This window comes from Canis lupus, chromosome 21, assembly GCF_011100685.1.
Source record: "Canis lupus familiaris isolate Mischka breed German Shepherd chromosome 21, alternate assembly UU_Cfam_GSD_1.0, whole genome shotgun sequence".
Taxonomy (NCBI): domain Eukaryota; kingdom Metazoa; phylum Chordata; class Mammalia; order Carnivora; family Canidae; genus Canis; species Canis lupus.
Window position 1 is genome coordinate 42,835,856 of NC_049242.1, and position 27,277 is coordinate 42,863,132.

The window sequence follows — 27,277 nt, forward strand, 5'->3', positions numbered from 1 at the left end:
CCCTGGGATCACGCCCTGGGCTGAAGGCAGACATTCAAGAGCCACCCAGACGTCCCAAGAGATCCATTTTCAGAGCTTTACCTAGTGGAGTGATAAGACTATCAAGGGGAAAAATTCATCCTTAGAACATCCTTATAAAAAATTCAGGTGGGGGTTCCTGGGGATGTGCATTGTTCTAGGGATCCTCAATAGGAACAGATAGATGTCACGTTTTATAAAAGTTTGAGTCCCTTTTAAAAATTGTGTTGTTCTGGATCACCACAGCATCCAGAGGAATCGGTCCAGCAGACCAGGTTACCTCTGTTTTGTAACTGAGGAACCTGGCGCCCAGGTGACAGGGCAACTGGTGAGGCCGGGTCTTCTGATGGCAAGACTGGTGCTCTTTTCTCGGCTGCTTTTACTTACCTGCCACATACACCCCCGCCCGCACTCCCTGCACCCACCCTTCCAATTCCGTATCCTTATGAGCACATCAGATCTGAGATTTTAAAATCCAACAAGATGGAATGTTCTATTAGTTTTTCTTTAATCATTGTGATTAGTTATCTCCTCCCCTGCCCCCCTTGTGCAGAGAGCCCTATTGGGCGAAGTTGAAAAGAAGTAGGAAAAAGATACTTTATTGTGAACTTCTCAGAGTTTTACTTGTTTTCTAAATTGAGTATGATTTAACCTTTAATTAGCAGAAAAGCAATCAGCGTTGTTTAAGGAAAAAAAAAAAAGGAATGTATTCTCTCCTGAAGGAGTTTAAGATCTAGCAAGGAGATAAACTTGGTTTACAGATAGACCTAAATACCTAAAAGTAAACAAGTACAGAATACGTTGATAGGTTATATGTAGAACCAGTGAAGCAGTGGGCACCGTGAGCCTGGTGGGTTAATCACTGAAGGCTTCCTGGAAGAGGTGAGCCTGCAAGCAAGGTTTGGAAAAGGAGAGATGGCAGGAGAGGGGAGAAGCATTCCAGGCAAGCGATGTGATCTGTGCACTCTCCAAGGTACACCTCTAGTAGACGCTTCTAGATTCCAGAGAGGAGGTCCTCTCTTCCTGACCCACGGATTGCTGTTTTTCCAAGACAGCAGGGAAAGTTTTGTTTTTGTTTTTTTTTTAAAGACTATTGTATTCCAGCTACGTTGTATCTGGTGTTGTAACAAATAGAACTTTTATTCCCCTCTCAAACCATTGGTGGAGTTCTAAGGCAATCTGAGTCCTTGCTAACCTGTGTCAGAAAGGATCCGCCTGGTTTTCACCTGCATGCATTTCCTTACCTTTAGGATTCCAGACCACACCTCTTTCTTATTGGCTGCATTGGAGTTAGTGGCAAGACGAAGTGGGATGTGCTCGATGGGGTGGTTAGACGACTGTTCAAAGTAAGTGTCTGAGAGGCTGGCTGCAGTGGTCTGCCCAAAGTGGGGCCTGGGGCGGAAGGGAGGGAGGGAGGGGGGGGGCAGTTTGTGTCCTGACCGGGGCCTCTCCTTGGGCCTGCTCCCCACCCCTGTCCTCGCGTTGCTGGGACTTGTCCCCAGGCCACTTAGGTAACAGGAGGTTGGTGAGTACAGACCAGTGATGGGCCAGCCAGTGAGAGCCGTTTCCCTGGCCCTGAGCAATTATTTGAGCCTCGCGTGGTGAGCTGCTCATGTCCAAATCCTCCCCTCACCTTAGAGTTGTGTCCTATTGAATATGCTTTGGAGTGAGTGCCCTGTGAGCAGGGCGAAGACCGCAAATTTCCATTCTTCATTTGATCCAACTTGGCCAACACCTCACAGAGCCTGTGATTTGTGCTTCACACGACAGTAACATCTGTTCAGGGGCCAGAGTCCAAGATGGTACTGAAGTTATTCTTGCATTTGTTCTAATCACATCACCGGAGTGGGTGGGTGTTGATCACAGGAGGAATAACTAAGGAGTACGGAGATGAACCTGCAAGCGCAAGGTGTTCGGGAAGAAGCTTTTCGTACCTTTCTTTTCTGCTGTCCCTAAGTGAGTCTACAGTCATAAGTGCTCGCTAATCATGTCTCCTGAGCAGTATTCGTACCCTGCATTTTTGGTGCCAGAGACCCTGCTAACGTGATCCCAGTTTATCTCCAAGCCTGTGAGGAAGGCCCTATTATTTTCACATTTAGAGGAAAAGCAGGACTCAGAGCAGGTCACTTGCCCAAGGTCACAGAGCCAGAACTCAGCCCTGCTGGTCTAGTTCTATTGGTCTGACTTTAAAACCCGAGTTAACAAGTGCAATCTCTAGCATCTCGATGCTGGTGGCTTCACACGCGGGAAGCCCTGTTCTCTGGCCAAAGGTCATTCCCCATCTTGGAGGGCTGTGGAAATGTGACCGGGCAAGAGATGGGAATGGCTGAGGGCAGACCAATCCCGCTGCCTGGACCCAAAACCTCGAGTCTGCTGATGGGCAGTCGGGACATCCTTGGCTTAAAAAGACAACAGTTTGGGCTGGAGACAGCCTGTGGGGCGTCACATGTGAGGAAGTGAGACCATTAAAGGGAGAGAGGCTGTTAACCAATATTCCACGTCATCATCTTCCAGCCACCTCCTGCCCACAGACCTTCGGTCCAAGGTCACTGACCCCTAAAACCTTTTGGTCACTCACCTCAGAGGGCACACTTTCCAAATTAAACACAATTTTTCCTGCTGCTTCTTTCGTGCAGTCCTGGAGTCAAATACATAAATGTATCTGACTGCAGAACTCCTTTTTTTTTCCCTGGGGTTTGCTCCCTTTGTCGTCATCAACGTGGTCTTTGCTCTGGGCCAAGAGAAGGGGCTGGTGGAGAGATTTGGCGTCAGAATTACTTTCTCGTGAGTTTTCGAGCACTGGTCACAGGCCCTGGTGTCTTCAGGACTTCAGCTGAACTCAGGAAAAGCAGCCTCACTTCTCCGTGCCTGGTTCATCCAGACTAAACGTCCACGATTGTGTCAGGGCTCCCCTCCACGTCACTAACCAAATAAATCTGTACTTGAAGAGGCCTGCAATCCTCGGGCATCCTCCCCGTAGAAAGTCAGCTCCTCCCTCCCCTCGTTCCACAGGTTTCAACCCAGGCATCAACTGGGAAAGAAGATGGTCATAAATCACCCAAAGAAAACATGAGTCACGGGCGGATTTCTAGCCACGTCTTTGATGGGGTCTTGATTTTACTCTTCCCAGGAATACATCATCCACGTCGACCCCGTGAGTCAGCTGGGGCTGAACTCAGACAGTGTTCTGGGCTACAGCATCGGGGAGATCCAGCGCAGCAACACCTCCGAGACCCCCGAGCTTCTGCCCTGTGGCTATCTGGTGGGCGAGAACACGACCATCTCCGTGACCGTCAAAGGTAAATCCGGCGGATGGCGGAGGTCGGTCGGAGTTTTCAGGAATTGCAGTTTTTGTTTTGTGACTTGGCGTAGCAAACCGTGGCCACAGTTTTGTTTGCCCACATGTGCGTGGGTTGGTTTCTCTCCCCCCTGCAACCACAGTCATTCTTACCTAAGCAAGTTCAACGGTCTTTAGCTTTTTCAACCACCACCGGAAGCAAACAGGTTTAGTTTATTGCTGAAATTATATAACAAAAGGTCCCATTAGCCTTATGACTCTGAGATGTTGGAATCCTAATAACTCTGATGAAACAGGGCTCCACGGAGACCAGTGGGTTATTCTTGCCAACCGGCCTTGGATGTGCTTGCGTCCTACAGGTGGGAGCTTCTCTTGCCCACGCACCGTGCTGCTGGTGCTTCCGATTGCCTCATCACGCAGGGATGTGAGGCCCCAGGCCAAAGTGTGTTCCAAAGAACTCAAGGCCCACAACGTATCTTGGGGGGGTGGGGGGATAGGGGGTGAGAAAAAGTTTCCTGGCCAAATAAGTCTAGAAAACTACATCATTAGACCCAACTGTGTGTAGGGGACAGGAAGACAGGAGTGTATTGATGCACCAACTCCGTCCCCAGATATGCCAACTCCTGCCATTAAGAAGGCTGTTTAAGGGGCACCTGGGTGGCTCAATCAGTTGGGTGTCTGCCTTCAGCTCAGGTCATGATCCCGGGATCAGGCAATCGAGCCCCGCATCAGGCCGCCGCTTGACAGGGAACCTTCTTCTCCCTCTCCCTCTGCCATTCCCTCCACGTCTGCTCTCTGGCTCTCTATCAAATAAATAAATAAAATCTCCTTTTTTTAAGATTTTATTTATTTATTCATGAGAGACACAGATTGAGAGAGAGAGGCAGAGACACAGGCAGAGGGAGAAGCAGGCTCCATGCAGGGAGCCCGACGTGGGACTCAATCCCAGGTCTCCAGGATCACACTCTGGGCTGATGGCGGCACTAAACCACTGAGCCACCCAGGCCGCCCAAATAAAATCTTAAAAAAAAAAAAAAAAAGAAGGCTGTTTAATCTGACATAAATGTATTTGACTGCAGAACTCCTTTTTCCCCTATATTTTATGAACTCCCCTGCAAAAATATAGATTAATAAACACTGCACGAAGCTCAACCTTCAGGTTGTCCCGTTTCTTACTTCCCCATAAGGCGCAGCTCTGGACTAGAGTTTTAACAGCGTGCTATTGGGGTTGTTTGATGCAAACCTTGTTTCCTGGTTGCAAGGTTTTCCAGAAGCACCCCACCATTCTTTAGGAGCAGCAGTTTCCACCCGGCTCTGCCAGTGACAAGTCTAATGTTACCAGTCGAGCCTCACGCACAGCCTTCTGTGAAATTGCACAGCTGTGGCCTCAGGCTGCAGGGGACAGGCACCTACCCCAAATTAACTTTAGCGGAAATTCTAAATGCACCTGGAAAATGCAGGAATACACTTCAAACACTGCTGGATCCGGGCATCCCGACAGTACGTGAGAACCAGGCCTGCCTCCGCCTTGTGTATTTTCTGAGCTCTTTGCACACGGCTGCCGAAACAGCCCTGGTAGCCCTGCTTTATCCTTCTGGCTTGGCAACTAAAAGAGAGAGAAAGTCCTTCTGGAAAAGTGTGACAGAAAGTTCTTCAAGATGATTCTGGGCCCACCTGAGACAAATGGCCGTCACTGACCCGGTCATTACGAGTAGGGAGAGGGTTTGGCCCAAGCCTGGCTGCAAGCCCGCACCTTGGGTGGCTGCAGGTGCTGGGTCAGCGCCTCTTGAACCACCTGGGATAACCTCCCCTTAAGAAGGAAGAGTCAGACTATGAGGGGCAGGAGGAAGGGGTACCAGGCACACCAAAACAGGGCTGCACTACAAGAACCCTTCAGGGAAAGCCTGAACACGTCACAGGTTCAGACTGCATTTGGTCCACGCCGGGGAGCATGCATTGTCACTTGTAGGTGCAGCTGCAGATCCTGAGGGGTGAAAGGAGCCCTCTGTTGCAGACACCAGACCTCTGTAGGAACCGTGACAAGGTGGTCTGTCAAGGGGGAATGTGCCACCCTCCCCGCTCCCCCAGAGCCCGATCTGCAACCGTCAGCATGTCAGGTGGTGCGGCATCTCGAGGGATCAGCTCAGGTTTATTTTTAAGCAACACCTGACTTCTATTTTCTGGCAGTGCTTGAAACTTAGGCCTTCAGGACACTGTAAACAATGCAAGAGTTTGAGCTGAGAGATCCATGGGCTGTGGATGGTCCCCTCCAGGGTCCCCCGGGGTTGGGGCGGGGGTGTGACTGGGCATGCCCTGAAGTGAGTTCATCAGCAGCGCAGTCACTCCCAGGGGGTTTTAGGGCAAAAGGCTAAAAAAGCAGCACATATGTAGAGAGGGATGTTTTTGTGGGTTTTCCCCTCTCTTATTATTAGGTTTAGACAAGAGACCCTGCCTTACGTACTTTGCATCAAGTTTCAACCAGTGTAAGCTACACTTAGCTCAGTGCCAGGAGAGGCCTGTACCCAGAAGATAAGTCATTTAGAAACCTTCATCATGGTCATTCTGGAATACTCTCTCGCATATAGTGGCCATTCTTGGTGGGGGTGGGGGGAGGATTAGATACAAGCATATAAATGCATTTGAGGGGTTGTTTGCAGTGAATAATTAGTCAAAGTGAGTAATTATGTCAAATTATAATACGCCCTTATAAAGCAGAATAAATAGGGGCACCTGGCTGGCTCACTCAGTGGAGCATGAGACTCTTGATCCCGGGCATGTAAGTTCAGGCCCCGTGTTGGTTATAGAGATTACTTAAAAATGAAATCTTTAAAAAAAATAGAATAAGTGCTTTTTATTTTTTTACCTACATATACTAGTTTTCTTAAGGTGAGTTTTAACAGAATTATCTTAGGTTTCAGACAAGTAACCTTGGATGGATCTTCTCTTGAGAATGATGTCAAGAAAATAATTCTTATAAAAAAGCCAACAGCCAGGGCACCTGGGTGGCTCAGTTAAGCATCCTGACTCTTGATTTCGGCTCAGGTCATGATCTCAGGTTGTGGGGTCCAGCCCAGCACTCAGCAGAAAAGGAGAGGTTCTCTTTCTCTCCGTCTCCCTCTGGCCTTACCCCCACATGCACGTGTGCACATTGTCTCATTAAAAATGACTAAACAAATGTTAAAAAATTAAAATAAAAAAGCCAGCAGCCCTGACTGGTGGAGTTGTCTCAGGTAGGAAAGGGGAAAGCTACATTTCCTCTTGACATTGTTGAGGCTCTGAGCCCTTGGTGGGTGGCATCTCAGCCTTCACCTATAGTCCTCATATCCCTGAGATCAATTACATTTCTTTGTTTTAAAGATGAAAGTGGGGACACCTGGGTGGCTTAGCAGTTGAGCCTCTGCCTTCAGCCCAGGGCATGATCCTATAGTCCCAGGATTGAGTCCTGCATCGGGCTCCCTGCAGGGAGCCTGCTTCTCCCTCTGCCTCTGTGTGTCTCATGAATAAATAAATAAAATCTTATAAAAAAATAAAATAAAGATGAAAGTGTTGCTACCTTCATGGCATATCTGAGCGTGGGCAGCAGTGGTCCGTGGCCCACAAGAGAGAACAGGGTGACAGGGCGACCCCAGGGTCTTGGCAGACACGGGAGGCTCAGGTCTGGTTTGGGCAGACCCCAGCAGCCTGGTGAATCCAGACAGGCAAGCAGAGCCCAGAGTCTTAGGAATTCTGCAGAAAACAGACAGCGCCCGAGGGCCTGGGTGTTGAAGTTGAGTCTGAGTCTGGGCAAGTCAGCCTCGGCGGCCTAGCCAGGTGCTAGCCCACACGGTGCCCGTGAGCCGAGCGCCCAGCCTCCCATATACCTGGGTGGGCAGCAGTCTCAGAGGAGTGGCCACCATGGAAAGAGACAGGCAGTCCCGGGTGGCACGCACAGAGGTGGCTCCAAACCCTTCCTGTCCCTCTCCAATGCAGGGCTCGCGGAGAACAGCCTGGACTCCCTGGTGTTCGAGTCTCTGATCCCCAAGCCCATCCTGCAGCGCTATGTCTCCCTGCTGGTGGAGCACCGGCGGATCATCCTCTCCGGCCCCAGCGGCACCGGGAAAACCTACCTGGCCAACCGGCTGTCCGAGTACTTGGTGCTTCGGGAGGGGCGGGAGCTGACAGACGGTGTCATCGCCACCTTCAACGTGGACCACAAGTCCAGCAAGGTGAGGGGGTCGTCCGGAGGATGCCACCGGCGCCCCAATGGGAGAGCAGCCTTGCCCACGTGCTCTCCCTTGGGGTCGTGAGAGCCTGGTGAAGGACGTCAGGGTGGGGTGGCGGAGGGAAGGCTCTAGCCCACAACTTCCCGCGCCGAGTGCCCTCTGTAAGGCGAGCTCGTTCATTTCTCACTTGCCCGCTACGAGCTGGCTCTGACGCTTAGGATCGCCCCAGAAGCACCCGTATCCGTTTACCAAGAATTTGTCATGTGCCTACCTGGTGCTGTTGTTTCTCCCAAATGAAACATGCTCTTGAGGAACAGCAATGACACTAATGATCCTAGCCCGCCTCACAGACCCGCTTGCCCATGACCAGCGCACGGCCTCCTGACAGCCTCAAGGGAGAGGGTGTTGCTACCCTCATGTCACAGAAGAGGGACCTGGGCTCGAGGCAGGTGGCCACGTGCCTAGGACCGCTCACGTGGTCCAGAGCGGTGGACTCCAGAGGCAGCACAGAGATTCACTCCTGCTTCACGGGGACCAGCAGAGACGTTTGGTCCTACGTCCCGGGCCGAGATCCTCAAGTGCTTTCTCAGCCCGTTCACTGTTCACACGTGGGGAGGTGATGGACCATGCGCTCTGGCTGGCCCCCAGCAAGGGGACCGGTGAGCCAAAGGTGATTGGGAGATGACTCTCCCGCCCTCCGAATCACCTGGCGTGCCCGAAGAGACAGATTCCTAGACCTCATTCCCAGATGATCGCTTTTCCCGGGTGAGCTGGGAATCTGTGCCGTTCACAGGATTGCTGGGTGATTTTGACGGAGGGGTAGGATAGAGAGAAGTTGTCGGAGTACCGGTCCCCAGAGTCTCTGTGGGATTCTGCTAAGGGAAGGCACCCCCTCCTGGGGCCAGTGAGAGGAGGACCCCAGGCACGTGGCTGGGGGTCGAGCCCAGGCTAGACTTCAGCCCCCTCTCACCTGCCCCTTGACCAGCACCCTCTGCAGAGTCCAGCTCACCAACCGTACCCCACGAGCCTGAGTAGGGGAAGGAAAGCTCTGGAAGCTCTGTGCTTGTCAGGGGCCCGAAGCCAGGAGCCCTCTGTGGAAAGGAGGCTAAAGGAAGAAATTACTAGTAGCATAAATAGTGGGGCTTTTTCCGATGCTAGCAAGCCACATTTTGACTTAGAAGGGAGGCACACATGGAGGCAAGCCCTGAGTCTGGAGCCAGCCCTGCTGCTTCCCCTCGGTGTGTGCAACCTCAGGCCGGCACCTGATTTTGATGTGCCCAAGCCTCCTCATTGGTAAAATGGAGATAATCCCAGGGCCCACCCAAGAAGCTCACTGTGGGGCTACGGAAATTCTGTACGTGAGGCTCCAAGTCCCTGGGCGCTATTGCTGTGACGGTCATACTAGCAGGCAGGCATGCTGGTCCCTGGCCGGTCCTCCGCTCGCCATTTCAGCCTTTCTCCTTTTGCACTATCTTCCTTCCCTTTCTCTTCTGACACACACCCCTCGCCCCAGCCGTGCTGGGCTGCATCCAACTCCAGCCAATCCCCTACCTCTTCTCCACAGTGCAGCCCGGAGCTTACCCTTTGACCCAGACCTTCCAGAGCCCCCTCTGCATGTAGACCCTCTCCCCTGCACTGTTGGTTGTCCGTCTGTGATGGCACTAATCAGCAGTGCTTGCCTGTGAGTGGGGAGGGGTCCTTTGCTGTATTGATCCACCAACGGCTTCTGGCTCTCAGGAAGGTGCAGGGGAAGTACAGAAGCGTATGAGGCACCTGCCCTTGGGAGCTTACTGGAAGGTGCGCATCATAAGCAAAATCAAGAAAAATGACCCTTCTTGGGGCACCTGCGTGGCTTAGTCGGTTAAGCATCTGCCTTCAGCTCAGGTCATGATCTCAGGATCGAGGGGGATCGAGCCTGCTTCTCCCCCAGCCCCTCCCCTATCACTTTGTGCAAGCACATGTGCACCCTTGCTCTCTCTCTCAAATAAATCAGTAAAATCTTCCCCCCAAAAAGAAAGAACAGTTCTGGAGAAGCGATAGAGCAGGAATACAAAACCATGCCTGGGCACCCCACCGCGCTCTTGCCCAAGGCAGGTTTTCTATTACCTAGTGAATTCCAGGAGGCAGGACCCAGGCCTTCCTCACCCCCTGCCCACCCCACGTCTCCTGAGCCCCCAGATAGATGCTGCATAGCAGAGGGGCACTCAGCACACGTTCACCACACGGCCTCCTGCAGGGCCTCCGCAGCTGTGGGACCCGCCAAGTGAAGGCTCTGAGCATGTACATCTTTATTGGGGTGCATTCACCCACTTTATTCGTTCACAGGAATTGCGCCAGTACCTGTCCAACCTTGCTGACCAGTGCACCAGTGAGAACAATGCTGCGGACATGCCCCTCGTCATCATCCTGGACAACCTGCATCACGTCAGCTCCCTGGGCGAGATCTTCAACGGGCTGCTTAACTGCAAGGACCATAAATGGTAAAGGGCAGCTCCGGACCTCATGGCCCCCAGAGGACGGCAGCCATGTGATGTGGGGGTGCGGGCACGGTGCACGTGCAGCCCGGGGTCAGCGTGGGGGGCGGGGGAGGCAAACAGCTATCTGCGTGGACATGCGGGTGTCGTGGGCTTCCGTGAGCACCTTGTCTGGCTTGCCTTTGACTCACAGAGCCTTCTTGTCCTCCGTGTCCCCACAGCCCTTACATAATTGGCACAATGAACCAGGCTACCTCTTCTACTCCCAACCTGCAGCTTCATCACAACTTCAGGTAAGGGACTGCTTTTCGAGCGCCGGCGATGGGCAGCGTGCTGAGCATTTTCCCCAGCCAGCTCCTTTAATTCCCTGGACAGCCGCAAGCAGTTAGATTTATTTTGCAAATGGGGACAGGCAGGCTGAGAGAATTGACTCACGTGGGAGGGTCAGTGGAGAGCTGAGACTGGAGCCCAGGTGTCCCTGACTCTCCGCCCCAGGGGGTCAGAGCAGTGGAGGCCGTCACTTATGAATGTCCCCTCAGAGCTGGGTCTGTGGCCCAGCTCTCTGCCGGGCTGCCCTCCTGCGGGGATGGGGAAGGACTGTCCAGCTCCGTGGTACAAAGTCGCGTTGCCATTTGCTTTGCTGTGGCTGGACGCCCTGCACCGACTCCCAGGTGACCGCACCACCCCCCTCTCCTGCCTGGGCCCTTGGATGCGGCTGAGAAGCCGCTCTGTGGTAGGCCCCTGGCCACTCTGCAGGCATCTCTCAGGGAAATCTATTGAAAGTGGACCTGAATTGTGATCATTAGAAACGTCGACTCCCCCAGGCCTGAGATCATGGCCACCTCTGCATCCAGGCTGGCCTGTCTCGTCATGCTTTCTCCTCCCGCCCCACCGCCACAGCTCCCAGCAGGCTGTTGGGGTAACCCCCACGCCTGCCCGCACTTGGCTCCCTCCAGGCCATCTGCTGTGCCAGCGGCAGCTGAGTGAGCATTCTAGAATTCAAATCTGATCGTAAAACCCTCATGCTTGAGGCCCTTCAGTGGCTCCCTATTGCCTCCAAAATGGAATCAGACTCCTTAGGTTGGCGGGTCAAGTCTGAACACTGAATGACACTGGTCACGCTGACTCTCTGGAAGTTTCCCCAAATACCCATGCGCCTGTGCAGATGCCACAGCATGGTCTCTGCCCCCACCCCAAACCCCTCTGGTCTCAGACCTCCCCTCCTCTGAGAGTCTTCTCTGATTGCCCGGTTTTGCCACGTTTCCTTCCTCTGTTTGCTTTATCTACTTCCTCCACTAGACCGTGTGCTTCTGGGGAACCGGACTGTGTCTTAGTCTTTGTTGCAGCTCCAGAGGCCAGCCCAGGGCCTGACTTCCAGCACGAGAGGCAGCAGGCTCAGTGGTTAGAGCTCCGACTCTGGAGCTGCACCATCTTGGTTCTGATCTTAGCCCTTCTATTAAGTAGCCCTTTGGTCCTGGATAAGTGGTGCAACCTGTCTGTGCCTCAGCATCTCCGTCTGTGAAAGGGGGATGGCGGTCACAGCTCCATCACAGGGCCGCTGTGTGTGCAGCCTTCAGAGCAGTGTTGGGTGCACAGTAAAGCCTGTCCTAGTAACATAGACGCCTTCCGGATCTGAGGAGCTGAGCTTTGGGGAGGCTGGGATCGTTTTTGTCAGTCCTCATCATTGAAAAGCATTGCTGACTCTCCTGCAGGTGGGTGCTTTGTGCCAACCACACGGAGCCCGTGAAGGGCTTCCTAGGCCGGTTCCTGAGGCGGAAGCTCATGGAAACAGAGATCAGTGGGCGGGTGCGGAACATGGAGCTGGTGAAAATCATCGACTGGATTCCCAAGGTCTGGCATCACCTCAACCGCTTCCTGGAGGCTCACAGCTCCTCAGATGTCACCATAGGTAGGTGGGAGGCTGGGGTGGGGGGACAGGCACTGCTCCTGGCACTCCGGCCACCTCAGATGAGTGTCCTCGGGGCCCTGGCCAGGACAGCACTGGCAGGTGCAAGTCAGCCAGAGGCCGCACTGTCGCCATGGATGAGAAGGGGACAGAGGGAGGATCACAGCCCGAGGCAGACCCCGGACTGCCGGTCGTCTACCCTGGGTGCTGTGTCTCTGTCCCCCTCTTTGCCCAGTGCACCGGGGCTCATCAGCAGCACAGACCCGCATCCCGCCCGGGCTGATGTAAACACTGCCGGCTGGGCGAGGAGCCCCCACCACGAGGCTCCCCCGAGCGCAAACCACCCGGCGACATTGGCTCCACTTTAAAAATAAAATGCTATCAACATTCCTGAAGCTTAGGGTTCAGAGAAGGAAAGACGACGATCATCCCACCATCTTAGCTTTAATTTGAGCTTCTGTTCTCTGCCCTCGTCCAGAAGCATATGCTTTGTGTGGTGGCAAACATAGCATGCACACAAGATGCCTTTTTTTTTTTTTTTTTTTGGAAGATTTTATTTATTTATTCATGAGAGACACAGAGAGGCAGAGACACAGGCAGAGGGAGAAGCAGGCTCCATGCAGGGAACCCGATGTGGGACTCGATCCTGGGTCTCCAGGATCAGGCCCTGGGCCGAAGGCAGCACTAAACCGCTGCACCCCCCGGGCTGCCCAGGATGCTCTTTTTTATCTCACGTTGTCTCCTGAGCAACTGTGCTGCTGCTCCGTTTTCACAGTCCCTCTCAAAGGCTGCAGGATAATCGAATGGGGCTGTACACCATTTGCGTAAACCGTTTCTCTTCTCTCGGACACGGAGTGCGCTTCTCTTGCCAGCGGTCAGGGTTAATCCTGTTGCGGTGAACACCTTCCTCCATAAAGCCCCTCCTCTCTTTTGGATGACTTTCTGGGGGAGAGAGATCCGAGGGTGGGGTGACGGGTTCCAGGTGTCCTGCCCTGTGCCCACCACCCGGCAGCTGGTACTTGTGCCATCATCTGGAAAATCATGGGGTCCCTCCTGCGGGGTCTGTTCGGACCATGGCTTCTCTTAACCCCCAACTTCGGCTCTGACTGATTTTCCCTGTGGTCCCCAGGCCCCCGGCTCTTCCTGTCGTGCCCCATCGATGTGGATGGCTCGAGGGTATGGTTCACTGATTTGTGGAACTACTCCATTATCCCCTATCTCCTGGAAGCCGTCAGAGAAGGACTCCAGGTGAGCAGCACACTTGCTAGCAGCCTCCTCAAAATTGGGAGGCCGGGTGGGGGGCCGGGACTGTCCTGGGGACCAGAGGAGCTGCCGTTACCTTCTCCTGCAGACTTCTGACCGACATGGCGTGACTACCCCTCCGCGGGGAGGCCATCAGGCTAGCACAGAGTAGGACAGATGCAAATCCTGGCTCTGCCACTGTTACGTGTGACCGCAGGCAAGCGGTTCAGCCTCTCTGTGCGCGGCGCCCTCGCTGCTGGGAGAGGAGGCCAGCGGTCTCCACCGCGAGGCGTGATTGCGAGGGTTAGATGCAGGCCCGGCCACGCAGTGCTCAGCACAGTGAGTGCCCAAGAAATGGAAGCGTACAGTTTGCAAAATACTCTCCTGTCTGCAGGTCAGCTCAAGCCCTGCATCAATCCTGGGTCTTGAGCAGAGATTTTTTTTTTTTTCCTCCATTTTTCAGGAGGGGAAAATTAAGACTCCAAGAGAGTAAGTGACTCGCCCAAGGTCATAAAAGTGACACTTTAAGGAATCTGGGATTTGAGTCCGGGCCTCTAGCTTGGATTCCAGGTTCTGAGGCCTCAGCCCCATTGCACTCAGCACTTGCCACCAGGACACCCGTGCCCACCCCACCTCTCCCCCACCCATATGCCCCTGGGGCCCACGAGGCTGCATGTCCCTGCCCTGCAACTGGAAGGGCAGCATCCTTCATTTCTCATTCAGCCCAGCGTTGAATGACAGAGGCTTAGCACTAAATTGGAGCTTGCGACAGTGTCGCTGTGGAGCCTTCAGGCAGCTGGAGCAGGCGATGGGCGCAGCTGAAGAATCCAGGAAGCAGCCCGGTTCCCAGGGGCTCCTGGGCAGTTGGAGAGACAAGAGGCTGCCGTGGGCCGGTGCGGGACACAGGAGGGGGCACACCTACATGCGTGTAGGGTGGAGCCCGGGAATGGCTGCAGTCTCTATTCGTCATTTGTGTACGTCCGGCCAAGCCTGGTGAATATGCAACTGCTACGTGACAGGCAGCCGCGCCGATGGTTTCAGAGGCGCTCGGGACGTGAAGACCTGGGCAAAGAACGTACTCTGCTTTCTGTGACTGCTGTTTCATTGAATGGGAGCACGGGTCCTGCAAATGCAGGCCACTGTGTAGAAGTAGAAGTGCGTAGTGAAGGCGACGTAGCAAGAAATTAGGCGGTCACTTGGTCAGCCCCAAGTCCTTGGTTAGCCGTGTGTGAAGCTCATTCACTGATGGTAGCATTTCTCCTGCGTCATGTAGCTTTCATGAAGAGAGGTCTGAGGGGTTTCAGATCTTTGAACCTCCCTGGGTGGGTAAATTCAGGGACCTGGGTCGACAGACCCCAAGTTAGTCTTTAGTCAGATGATCTGTGAGGCCACAAACCTCAGCAGCCATGCAGTCACTCCTCTTCTTAGGCCACTGAAAGCATCTCCCACATGCTGGATTCTGGAAGTCTGTTTCATTTCAGAAGCCCCTCTCCTCTCTATTACTGACTTCCAGGGGCTGCGGTGTGCCCGGCTTCCCCGGGAGACCCCCACACGGCTCGCAATTAGAGGGAATTAGGGGTGGAAGCGCACCATTTCCTCCATTTCCTCTTATTTCTGCCTTACCTTTCATTTGTTCATCTGCTGCTGCTTTGCTCCGAATTTATCTTGTGATGAGGGATAGGGAGTGACCTCAGGGTGTGCCTGGAAGAAGCCGTGGGCTCTGTTGCACAAGGGCCTCCCATGCACAGTGAGGCACAAGCCGGGAGTGGAGACGGACTGTGCTCCAGCCTTGAACTACGCATCAACTGGCCCCTTGTTGGTCCTCACCAAGGATGGACGCGCCAAGACCCTGCTCCTTTGGGCCTGAATTTCAAAGGCGGCCTTCGGGGCACGGCTATAAAGGTGGAGTCTAAGCTGCCCTTCCTGGAGTTCACGGCAAAGGAGCATTGGGCCTCTTTCCCACCAAGAGGGAGGAGGCAACAGGTTGACAGGATTTGGGGATGGCTGTAGAACAGGCCATTGGGGGCAGGGAACAGAGACCTGCCACATCTCATGGGACTTACCAGTTCAACGTGAGGCAAGAAGTCATTGCTTCCCTTTGCTGTGAGGTCCTTTGAAAGACCATCTTTCAAGAGTGTGGGATCAAGCAGGGGAGGCAGCCAGAGTTAGCGCTGTACCACGTTGCTCAAAGGTGAGCCACCTTGCCCTAACCTGTGACCTCACGATCCCGAGAAGCCCAGGAAAACCCCAGAATCTACTGATTCCTGAGGAAACCTGGTGAGTTCTTCAGGCCGCTGGCTTTGAAGGAACGTCTGCTGGCACTTACCGAGGGCCTGCTACTTGCTGGACGCTGCGATGTGCTTGATCTCATTTAGTTCTAACGGCCCAGTGAGTACTCAGTGGCTCATAGATGAGAAGACCAGGCTCATGAGAGTTTTCGGTGATTATCCAAGTTCACTCAGTGGGGTGTGATGAGCCATCGTTGGAGCCAGGTCTGGTGACTACTCCATTACTTCTGTGATTTTCAGGCTGCCCCGAGGAACCCCATCACTCCCAGAAGCCTCAGGTAGCTCAGGGAACAAAGTATTGTATTCTGTAGAGTGGTTCTCCACATCAGATTTCATTTAACAAAAGGATTCCTCTTTTAAAAAAAAAAAAAAAAAATGTCTGATTCCCCACTGCTCCTGGGTTACTCTGAGTCCATGCTCATTATGTGCAGGGTCCTTGACTCCTGACATGTGCGTGCAGGGCCCATGAGGACCACGCACTGTGGCTCAGGGCCGGTAGGCATGTCCCCCTGGCAGCTCCGTACATTCTGTGGAGTCAGAAGGCTCACAGAGGCCCAGGTTTTAGTTCTCATTGTCTGAGCCCTGAGTCAGTGGGCATGCCAGGCCCCTCCCTGCCTAGGGGAAAGTGAATGTCCCATCTGTCTGTCTCTGTCCAGCTGTCTCCGGTGCTCCGCAGAGCTGCCTCAGGGCTCCGCGATGGGGCGGGGGAGCTTTTATGATCATTCCTCTGCTTGCCACGGTACTTACCCAGCCATTCATCACCCAGTCTCGAACATGTCGAGTGGCAAGTGTGGAGGCTTGTAAAAATATTTTCTGTTCTTGCAGATGATGTTCACGTGTGCCTGACGTACATTTGTCTTATGACTCAGTTTCCAGTCCTGCTCCCCCTTGGAGCTATCACTATAAACATTTAGTCTAAAGTGTCTAAAGTCTGGAGCAACTCCAGAGACCTGTGTTCCCCTGCTGGAAGGAGAGAGCATTGGGCCATGAATCAGATGACCCGACCTGAGACCCTGGGCAGGTCTCCTGTCTACAGGCCTCAGGTTCCCTGTGATCTGAAAAGCTTAGACTAGAAGAGTGTTTTCTCCGGCTGGCTTCTGCGGAGCCCCGAAGGTCCTCCGGCTACTCAGTGGTAGGGTCAGGGGAAGAGACAGTATTTAAAAATATGATGGGCCATATTATGTCTAAGGACTTGACGAGCTCCACGTCTCAGCCTCTTGCTCTGCAGCCCTGAGCCTCTCCTCCTCCAGACTGGCTCCAGAAGTCAGACCCTGGTTCAGCCTCACACGTGAGATCTGGCCTGGGAAAAGTGGCCCAATCCTCCCTTTGGAGAGAGAAACTTCTAAAACTGCAAAAATATTTCTAATCGAGGACAGCCTTCCTCCGTTCTGAATCTCCCCCTAGTGCTTGTGTGTCCTCTCCCTCCTGGCACAGCCACATGTGCACACACGCACACCTTCACGTCATCCATTCTCGCCCAGACTGTGAATTGCCTTTAGAACACCAGACTGAATTCTCAGGCCTGAAGCTCACCACTGCCCCAGGATAAGGAAGATTTAGTGGCAGACAGGGCCGGGGTGCTAGACGGGAGGGGTGCAAGTGTCTGAGAAAGCAGTGAGGTCATAGGCTGCGTGCGTCTTGAGTGCAGCAGGAGCCGGTCGCTAATGGGGGAGCGGTGGGTAAGCCCGTGTGCCAGGCCGCCAGGGTGGGAGGCTTCCCCAACAAATCATACATAAAGGTCAGAGGTGCCGTGGGCGATCGTGAGTCAGCCACGTTGACACATCCTTACCTGGTGGACAGCCTGGTCTGCATCTCCCGGCTCTGGTTTTGGCGGAGTCGTGAGGCTCTTGCAGATACCAAGTGGACTCGGTCAGGAGGGGTGGAGCGGGAAAGAAAGGCCCAGAGAAGGAAGCTGAGGTCCTGGGTTTGAATCCAGCTCTTCTCCATAACCTTTCATGCCTGGCGCTTCTGCTTAGGCCCTGACAACCCCACCTGGTAGGTGAGGCCAGGTGACCCCAGTTCCTTCCAGCTGGGGCAGCCTCTGACCTGGATAGGTGTGGTTTGTCCGGACAGTCAGAGCTCAGCTGTGTTCTCTCAGCAAGTCCCCTCTCGTCTCTCACCTGTAGGAGTCGTGGGAGGGCAGAAGGAGCCGACATTGTGGTCTGGGAGTCTTTGCTCTTTATACCCCGCGGCGCCCTGTAGAGGGGGTGCCTCCCAGAGCCACAGCCAGCACACCTCCCACGTCTCAGACTCAGTGGCGCGAGGAGCGGGACAGACTCGGATTCCCGTTCTGCAGCCTTTCCTCCCTGGGCCTGTCCCCTCACCTGGGGGACTCGGGTAGTAGTACTTCCCCTTGGAGTCAGCTGGTAGGTAGACGTGATATTTGTAAAGCCCTGCAGACACCCCGTCAGCTCTAAGATGTGGGTGCAGTGGTGGCATTCGGAGAGGGAGAGGACGAAGACACGCCTGGCTGTCTCCTACAGAGCCCCGCCTGGGGAGGTGCTGCAGCCGGGGTTTCTGTCCCCGAAAGAGGGTACGGGTTTCCTGGCATTGATAGTAAAAGTCACTGGAATAATTTCGTCATTAAATATTTAAGGCTTAAGAAAAGGCCTTAAATTAAGTGATAAAGTAGTTTTCTGTTAGTTGTCATGGCCAGTTTTGAAGGATAATACTAGAGAGAGGGAGAGACTTAAAATTCCGACACCCGCGCATACCCTCTGAACAGTGCGCTGCTTTCAAAGTGCCCAGAGCTGCTGGAGGGGCCCTGAGAGTCCGAGCTGCTTCCAGAAATGGGCTCTCGTCGCACCGGGGCCGCTGGTAACCGCTGCGGTGTGGATGCCCAGCGCTCCGCCTGTGTGGGAGGTCGTCTTCGCAGTCAGCACCCCCTTCCAGCTCCAAGTCCAGCGATTCCACACGGGTAGTTTGGCCATAGTAGGAGTATTTACACCACAGGAGTTGGCAACCGCCTCGAATCACACGGGGTCCCCCCACCCCGCCCCGTGGAGGCCACTTTTCAGGTTGGGTCAGCAACGCTGAGAGTTGAGAGTGACACGGCGGGGCAGTGGCAGGGCTAAGATGCGGGCCCAGGTCAGCCTCACTCCAAGCCAGCACCTGTGACCCCTCGGGCGTGTCGGCTTCAGTCTTAGCACGCCAAGCGGTGTGTAGCTTGGGTGACTTCCTTCCTTGGAATTCTGGGAGTGGATTTCCTCCCGTCACAGAAGGCGTGATGCTGGGCTTGTGGAGTTCCTCAGAAAGCTGCAAAGCCGGGGCTGCGGAAGAGGTGTCGGGCCACTCCCCGACTATTCCTTCTTTGCCTGTTTTCAGCTCTATGGAAGGCGGGCCCCCTGGGAGGATCCCGCCAAGTGGGTGATGGACACCTACCCCTGGGCCGCCAGCCCACAGCAGCACGAGTGGCCTCCCCTGCTGCAGCTCCGGCCTGAGGATGTCGGCTTCGACGGCTACTCCATGCCTCGGGAAGGGTCTGCAAGCAAGCAGATGCCACCCAGCGATGCTGAAGGGGACCCGCTGGTGAGTCCTCAGCCCCCAGGGCAGCTCAGCATTCACTGAGCACTTACTATATATTGGTCATGACACAAGGCATGCTGGGAGTACAGATGGGACTGAGCCAGGGTCATGCTTTGGAAGGCGGGGCCCATCCCCAGGGTAGTCACATTTCGGCCAGTAGTATCGTCCATGGTGTCGGTTTTTTGCTCCAGCCTCTGACCCTCTGAAGCTTGTTATCGTATAAGGTGAAAGGTCACAGATGCGGGTTTTTCCCCGACCTAAACGTCCCGTCTGCTTTGAGTGCCACCCCTGTCAGGCACTGTCCTGCCCCACTGATCTCTCCCACTGGTAAAAGCAGAGGCTGCGATGGCTGCGGAGCAGAAGCCCAAGCCAGCTGACGGGGGGCACAGGCCAGGAGAGGTTCGAGGACAGGGAAGCCTGAGTACGGGTCCCCAGGTCCTTGACGGGAGTAAAGCCTTGCACACTGCCTGAGCTTGCTGTTTACCCCACCGTGGCGGTGAAAGCAGGTAGAGGCCCTCTGAGGAGAATCTGGACTAGGGACGGTGACACCGTCATTACGGCCTTCTCCACCTGCCTGAGACCCACACACGGTCATACTGCAAAATTAAGCCTAATAAATCAAAAGCTCTATTAAAGAAGGTGGAAGCACAACTCCCAGAGCCTCCCTTACATAAGTGACCATTATCATGCCTTCACGTTACCCTTGAGCTCCCTTGGCAGCCAAGGCAAGAGGAAAAACACAGCAGAAAATGTTAACTTGGCATTACTTGATGAAAGAACGTATTCATAAGGGATGCAGCAGGATGCAAAGAGAGCTGACTTGTTCTGTCCTTAATGACTAATTGATTTGCTAGATAATAATAGTCATCATCATCATCATCATCATCATCATCACTGCTTTGGCTTGTCTGCCATCCTCCTGAGTGGCAGGCAGGAGCTGTGGTCCTGTGGAGATTTCTTTTTTTAAACAGGAACAATGTTTAACTTAATTTATTTTTAAAGATTTTATTTATTCATTCATGAGAGACATACACAGAGAGAAGCAGAGACACAGGCAGTGGGAGAAGCAGGCTCCATGCAGGGAGCCCAATGCAGGGCTCAATCCTGGGACTCCAGGATCATGCCCTGGGCCAAAGGCAAGCACTTAACTGCTGAGCCACCTGGCTGCCCAAGTATCTTACATTTTTAAAAAAGATTTTATTTATTTATTCATGAGAGAGAGGTGGGGAGGGAGGTGCAGAGACACAGGCAGAGGGAGAAGCAGGCTCCATGCAGGGAACCCGACGTGGGACTCGATCTCGGGTCTCCAAGATCACGCCCCGGGCTGAAGGCGGGCACCCAACCACTGAGCCAGCCACCCAGGCGTCCCAAACAGGGACTATATTTCAAATGGGAGTTGTTATGTGTTACTACGCACAACCTAATGCATAGTATTTACGGCAATGGTTTTGCAGATAAAAAGGATCAGACTTTAAAAAGCCCATGTCTAACATTAATTATGGCTAAAACCAGAGTCCTGGAGACATTCTTATGGCCGCAAGCTCAAGAGCTCTTTCCTTACATAGAAATAAAATTTAGGAGATACCTAGAGGGAAGAAGGACTCCCTCATCCCCAGGCCTTCTTTTCTTACTCAGGAGTATTTGTGTCACTGACCCAACTTAAGGGCGTTTAGGTAAAACCTGAAGCTCTTGAGATAGTCACACAGAACTCGCCCTCCAACCCCAGGTCCCCAGAAGCGAGCTGTGCCACTTATCAAATAGATACTTGGGGTTTGTCCCTGCCCAGGGCCAGAAGTCCCTCTGTTAGAATAGCTCTCTTGGTTACTGGCCTCTCTCTCGCTCATGAGACTGAGGCCTCCAGGAAAATAGGACTGACTCGTTCTTGTTCGAGAACACGTACGTAAGGACACTGGGGCCGTTTGATGAGTGAACGATCGCAGCCGCAAAGGATCGCCCGCTGTACTCTGGCTCCACCTCTCCCCCGGTCGTGGCGGTGCAGGTAGGCACCCCCGATGGTGGTTCTGTGCCTTGGCTCACCCAGGAGACCGCACAGCATCTGAGGGGCAGCTGGCTAGGAAGCAGCTGGATTCCATGGCCTTCGCTCAGAGAGACTCTACTTTCTAGCTTCCTTGCCACATAAAATACACAATTTACCGTTGCAAATAAAATTAGTTCCTCGTTCCCCCCTTTCACTTGCAAATAACCAACAGACTGTAGACAGGGAAGGTTTAAGAACACTCTTTAAACTCTTTAAGTCCAACGGTGAGGACAACAGCAGATCTCATTTATTGAGCACTTACTACGCGACACGCCAGGCCCTATGCTGAGGCTCTGAGGCGCATCCTGTCATTTCATTCCCTACTTCAGCCCTGGGAGATCCAGGTGCTCTGCAGATGAGGGTCTGGGGGCTCAGAGATCGTAGGTCATTGGCCCGGAGTTTCCCTCCTTGAAATCTAGGCCTCTGTGTGCCTGGAGGCTCTGCTTGTGACTGGTGCCGTCCTTTGCCTCCCCCGTGGTGGCCCTGCCTAGCCGGCTCCAGGCCGCCCTCTGGCCAGAGCCAGAAGTACCCACGGGTTGGGTGTACCCCAAAGGGGGAGCCATGTGCCTCCATGGCAGCAGCACTAAATGCACCTGTTCCAGCAGCAGGGACGCTCGGGGCATCTTTACCCCATTTGAGGGCCGCACTTGGGTAGAGTGTGTTGTTTCCAAATAAAAAATAAATATTGTATTCACAGAAGACTTCCTATTTTGTGTTCTGTGCTCTGCGTATGTTAATTCAGTCCACCCCCACCACGTCGTAGGACAAGTACAATTATTCACACGTGGCCAACAAAGAAGCTAAGGCACAAAAAGATTAAGTAACTTACCCAAGGAGGGCATTTGGGGACGCCTGGGTGGCTCAGTGGTTGAGCGTCTGCCTTCAGCTCGGGGCCTGATCCCCGGGTCCTGGGATCGAGTCCTGCATCAGGCTCCTCCGTGGGGAGCCTGCTTCTCCCTCTGCCTGTGTCTCCGCTTCTCTCGCTGTGTCTCTCATGAATAAATAAAGACAATATTAAAAGAAAAAAGAAAAAGTAACTTCCCCAAGGTTAGACGGCTCATACATGGCAGAGGCAGGATTTGGACCCTGGAAGCCGGGCCCAGAGGCCACGGGTGTTGTGTCCACGGCCTCCGTTGTGGGCTGCAACCCAGGGGGAGTCCGGAGGATGGAGCGCGAGCTTGGAGAAGGCCCAAGGTGGAGGGCTGGCAGCCTGGAGGCCGCTCACGCTCTCCCTCTCCCCCTCTCTCCCTGTCCCCAGATGAACATGCTGATGAGGCTGCAGGAGGCCGCCAACTACTCCAGCCCCCAGAGCTATGACAGCGACTCCAACAGCAACAGCCATCATGACGACATCCTGGACTCGTCCCTGGAGTCTACTCTGTGACAGGGGCCAGCCGTGGCGCCGGCCCGCCTCCCCCCACCCCTGGCCCTGCTCCACCTGCGTGCCCTGCCCCATCCCAACGATGCCCTCCTGAGCCAGCCCCCGGCCGCAGCTCGACGAGAGCCGCAGGGCTCCCCGGAACCCCTCACCCGCCAGCCTCGACCTGGGTGCGGGCCTCCCAGGCCGCCGCCTCGGCCCCACTTCCTTCCACAGTGAGAACCTGCACTACCTTCTGTTCATTTCCCTTATCGTTTGCCTTGTTGCTGTGACCTCCCTAAGACACTGAAGAACACTTCTCGGGGAAGCATCATCACCGTTGAGATGAAAAGGGGACAAAGAACACAAACAAGCAGACAAAAAACAAAACCACCCCAAGAAGCCACGTGAAGCCCTGAAAGCAAAGCGCATCCTGCCGTGAGCCTCCCGGAGCGGAGGAGGCCGGAGCCCACCAAGCCCACCGGCGGGCCTCCCAGCCGCCCCTCGGCACCGACCCTCCAGGCCGGTCTCGCCGCCAGCGCCCCCCACGCCCCCTCTGCCACCCAGCCGGCCCCCCGGGCGAGCTGGTGCTAACTTGGGGCGCCGCTCGGTCACCCCCGCCAGACCCCAGAGCTGCCCGCGCGCGGGGCGACCCTTAGGGCAACACCCAGCACGCTCGCCGGTCGGGTTTGCCTTCTAAATGGTGCTCTCCTTGCCCGAGAGGTATCCTCACCTGTTCCAGCTCGGCCGCACCTTTCGGGGCCGTCGGCCTCCAGCCGGTTGCTGAGCTGAGCGTGAGTGGGGTGCGCGAGCGGCCGAGCAGGTGTTTCTCCCCCGAGCACCGCGGACAGCGGGAGCTGGTCTGTTCGGAGAACTGGTTTACCCCCTTGCAGATGAGGGGGAGTTTCTCCCTTTCCTGACTCTTTGATTTGGAAGACCGCCCCCCCTCCACCCCCCTGCCCCCCACCCCACCTTTGGTCAGAATCAGTCCTTTGGTGAAAGAAAGAACCGCAGGAGTTGAGTCTCGGTTTGGTCCTGCCGAGTCCTGGTTGTCCGGGCGTCCACGCTCACGGCTGTGCCCCTCGCCACGGCCTGCTGGGGCCGGGGGTGGCCGTGGCCCCTCTCGTGGACCAGGACCCCACCCTGCACGCGCGGGTGAGCCGGGACCTGGCCTTGCCTTCTCGTCCTCGAGGCTTCAGAACGCACATCGACACCTCAGGCGTGCGAGCCCCAACCTCAGGTGGGGTGCTGAGGTCCCCTCGCACAAGACTTGCACTTTTCCTCAGAACCAACGTGACGCAACTCCACGAGGGGCCGGAGGCCGCTCCCTTCCAGAAGCCCCGGCCTCCGTCCGGACGAGTCTTGCCTGACCTCTTCGGTGCTGACCTTCCCAAAGCGATGCCTTACTGGTTTTGTACTAACCGTGTTCATTTATGAGTGTTGTGCCTGCCTGGGGTCCATGATTTTTTTTGTTTTGTTTTGTTTTGTTTTGTTTTCTTTTGTTTTCCCCATCAGAGCAAACAGGGCTAAAAAAAAGTCATCTACTCGTTAGGCGAACTCAAGTTGCGGTGACTTTTCTCATCCGAAAGACTCATTTGTGTGGATGCGTGACCAAGGGTAAAAGAAAAAGGAAAAAAAAAAAAAGATGAATTTTTTTTTTAGGTTCTTATCGGTCTCCAGCTAACACTCTGACTGGACAGCGATCTGTCTGATGCAGAAAAAGGCAAAAGTTCCTACAAGTCCGCATGACCTTGCTGATACATACCCTGCTAGCACGTGTCTTCAACATACTGGTAGTTTCTTTACAGAGAGTAGTGGTAAATCTGTAAGTTGGTTTGTTTCTGCTTTACAGGGAGAATCTACTGGACCCCAGTGGGGGTGTCTCTGTTCACGATCAGGGTTTTTTATTATTCCAACTTCCACATTTCTATTCCTGAAGGTCCATCTCTGTACACTTTGTCTCATTTTTCTCACCACGAGAACTTGACCTGAAACTGCTCGCATGACGTTGGATGACACCCATTTTCTTCCTCCTCAAAGGAAAAAGGAGGATGTACCCCACTAGCTGGTGAACGGACGACCTCTCCGTGCTGTCCTTGCTCATTTAATCTCCATAAACTCAGACGCTATCGCGTGCAGCCTTCATTAGCCATCTGGGTGTGTGAGTGTGTCTTGTCCTGTTTTGTTTTGTTTTTTCCATAAAAAAATTTTCAACCATGGATTTAGCCTGTGACCACGGGCCACAGCCTGAGCCTTCTGGTAAACCTACAGAGTGGTCCTTCTCAATCTGTTTCCCAGCGATGACCTTACACGCTCATACTGTGAATTTGGGAGGAGGTAAAATAGACCTCTCCTTGGGGGCAGTTTTCCCAGTCACCTTGTGAGTAGACACCTGCCAATATCATTTGAAACCCTTTTTTTGTTTTGTTTTGTTGTTTTTGTTTTTAGGACACCTTCTCTGTCTCCTCCCCTCTCCTATCCTACAGACTTCCCTCCCACCAGGTCCAGGCTCAGAACCGAGACCTCTTGTCTCTGCTGCTGCCTGACTAGTGACCAGTTGATTTGAAGTCGCGTAGCCCTCGTGTGATTCACAACTCCGTGTCCTTCCTCAAGTTTCGGGAAGCAGGGTTGTCTGATACGCACATTTCTTCTTTCGGTCATATTTTACGTTAGTGTCGCTCACCTTTGACAAAGTGACTTTGTGCTCATTTAGGGCTCTGTTCCGAAATGCTTCCATTTTGCCTTTTTCTACAGTTAGGCTACTTTCTGAAAATATATGAAATTCTATGCAACACTTACGTTGAGTTACCAGTGGAAGCCAAAAGTCTTCTTCCCAAACTGCCAAGAATTATACAGGCCATAAATGAGATGGGAATATCTTTTAATTTAAGTTTGGGGGTGGGGTAGGGGTGGGACAAGGAACGAGACTTGCCTAGACCTTTGTTGTGTCTTGGGGACATTTTTTATTTTACTGTTGATGCTTCAACTTCGGAATTCCGTGTACTCAGATCTGATGGTGGTAAATCTACTTCAAAAGGAAAAAAAAAAAACAATCCAACTTTGTGGATATTAAATGGAAGGTTTGCTGTTTTAATCTAGTTGTTTCCAGTGGAGCAGTTTATGAAATATGTCCTATAAGATGTACATTTTTTCACTGTAACATAGAAATTGTAAATAATCGATTAAAGTGCTGCATTTTGATGAATTTTTTCTAGCCATTTTTAAAGAGAAAACTAGGAATTGAGTATTTTGTGTACGGTATGTTTCCTTCCTCCTTCCCTCCCGTCCTCCCTATTTAATTTTCATTTGTCATGAGGTTTTTGGATCTGCCATCGATCTACTGGAGATCATGCCCCACGTCATAGAGAATAAAGCTGATGATTGTACCAGTCTTAAATTATTCATGATTCAATAAAATTGATGCTTATTTATTCAGATTAGTGGTTTGGCTTTTCTGTGCTAGAGCAAGTCTTTGTGGGAGTTGAGTTTCACGCCAACAGCGAGCCGTTCTTCCTTGGATACAGTAAACAGGGAGAGGCCCAAACCCTAGCAAACCTGTCTTTGTCACTAGACCATCTGTATCCCTCCTCCTTCTTCTCATCTGACTTGTGGCTACTTGTGTGGAGCTTCCTGGAAATGCACAACTTTGGATTCCTCTCCAAGTTTATGAATCACTGGGGATATTACGGAAATGCAGATTCTGACTTGATTGGTCCAGGGTGTGGCCAGAGTCTTGATGTCTCACCAACGTGCAGGCAATGCCCGTGCTCTGGGCCCTACATGACCCACGCTGGGAGCAGCAAGCTGTATCAGTGTCCAGCTTTGGCACATGAAAGGTGTTTTTAAAAAAAAAAAATATTGAATATCTATTAATAGCCAAATTGCTTTCCCAAATGCTCCAGTATAATCTGCAAAAGGACCCCAAGGAGATAAATATTCTTACTTCCATCTTACAAGTGAACAAAACAGGCCCAGAGAAAACCACTTGTCAGCTAAGAGGGAGAGGAGGTGGAGTTCCAGCCCCATCTTCCAAATCCAAATCCTGCCTCACCGGGCTGCCTCTAATCTTAGGGGCCCCGTTCCACAGAGCAGCTGGCATCCGTTGCAGGGCATAGGCGGTGGGAGATGATATCACCTCTTAGCAGTTGCTTTTAACAGCAGCCACAAAGATTTTAAAGGCTTGAAGTGAGGCCTGTGGGCTCGATGGGAAATAATTTCTCCACAGCTAACTCAACTGCCGGTGACGTGAGAGGTCGAACTCATAAGGTACAACCCCCATAATGCACCGCAGTGGCCCAACCACTGGGAGAGAGAGAATCCAGATGTTCAACACAGGCAGTTTTTAGTGCCTGCCAAAAAAAAAAAAAAAAAATGAAGGGGAAGGGGCACCTGGGTGACTCAGTCGGTTAAGTGCCTGCCTTCAGCTCAGGTCATGACCTGAGGGTCCTGGGGTCGAGTCCTCCCCTTAATGGGGAGTCTGCTTCTCCCTCTGTACCTCTGCCCACCTCATTCCTGTTCTCTCTTACTCACAAGTACATAAAATCTTTTAAAAAAAAAAAATGAAGGGTTGCTGGTACAATGGTTCAGCAACCAGATATCCTGAATTTCTAAGATTTCCCATGTCAAATATTCCACCCATTGCTACACAATCTGTTCTGATGTTTTCTAGGTAATAGGATCAGCATATGTAAAGGGTACGATGACTTCAAAACCATTGTATTGGGTTCTAAAACCCACGCCCCTTCTGCCACATGATGCTGCAGTCTCCTTAGGTGGGAGGGGAGGTCTATGCACCCATTACCTACTGCCGTGTAACTCTCCAAGTTTAGTTTAAAACAACAAACGTTTTCTCTCAGTTCGTGTGAAGCAGTAGCCTGGATGTGGTTTAGCTGGGTCGTCTGACTTGGAGTTTCTCACAAGGCTGCAATC

At 53.1% G+C, this 27,277-nt stretch overlaps 1 protein-coding gene across 9 annotated transcripts in view; it reads left to right on the forward strand.

Annotated features, from left to right (window-relative positions):
• The window catches only part of NAV2 (neuron navigator 2), a 724,081-nt gene extending 698,296 nt beyond the window's left edge, over positions 1-25,785 (forward strand). For all 9 annotated transcript variants that reach the window (XM_038569252.1, XM_038569245.1, XM_038569246.1 and 6 more), the window contains 9 exons: positions 1,269-1,364; positions 3,149-3,317; positions 7,286-7,521; positions 9,844-9,998; positions 10,214-10,285; positions 11,705-11,901; positions 13,028-13,146; positions 18,753-18,956; positions 22,250-25,785. In XM_038569252.1, coding sequence (XP_038425180.1) covers positions 1,269-1,364; positions 3,149-3,317; positions 7,286-7,521; positions 9,844-9,998; positions 10,214-10,285; positions 11,705-11,901; positions 13,028-13,146; positions 18,753-18,956; positions 22,250-22,375 — 1,374 coding nt within the window. In that variant the 3' untranslated portion in view covers positions 22,376-25,785. The remainder of the gene's footprint in view (positions 1-1,268; positions 1,365-3,148; positions 3,318-7,285; positions 7,522-9,843; positions 9,999-10,213; positions 10,286-11,704; positions 11,902-13,027; positions 13,147-18,752; positions 18,957-22,249) is intronic.
• The last annotated feature ends 1,492 nt before the right edge of the window (positions 25,786-27,277 follow it).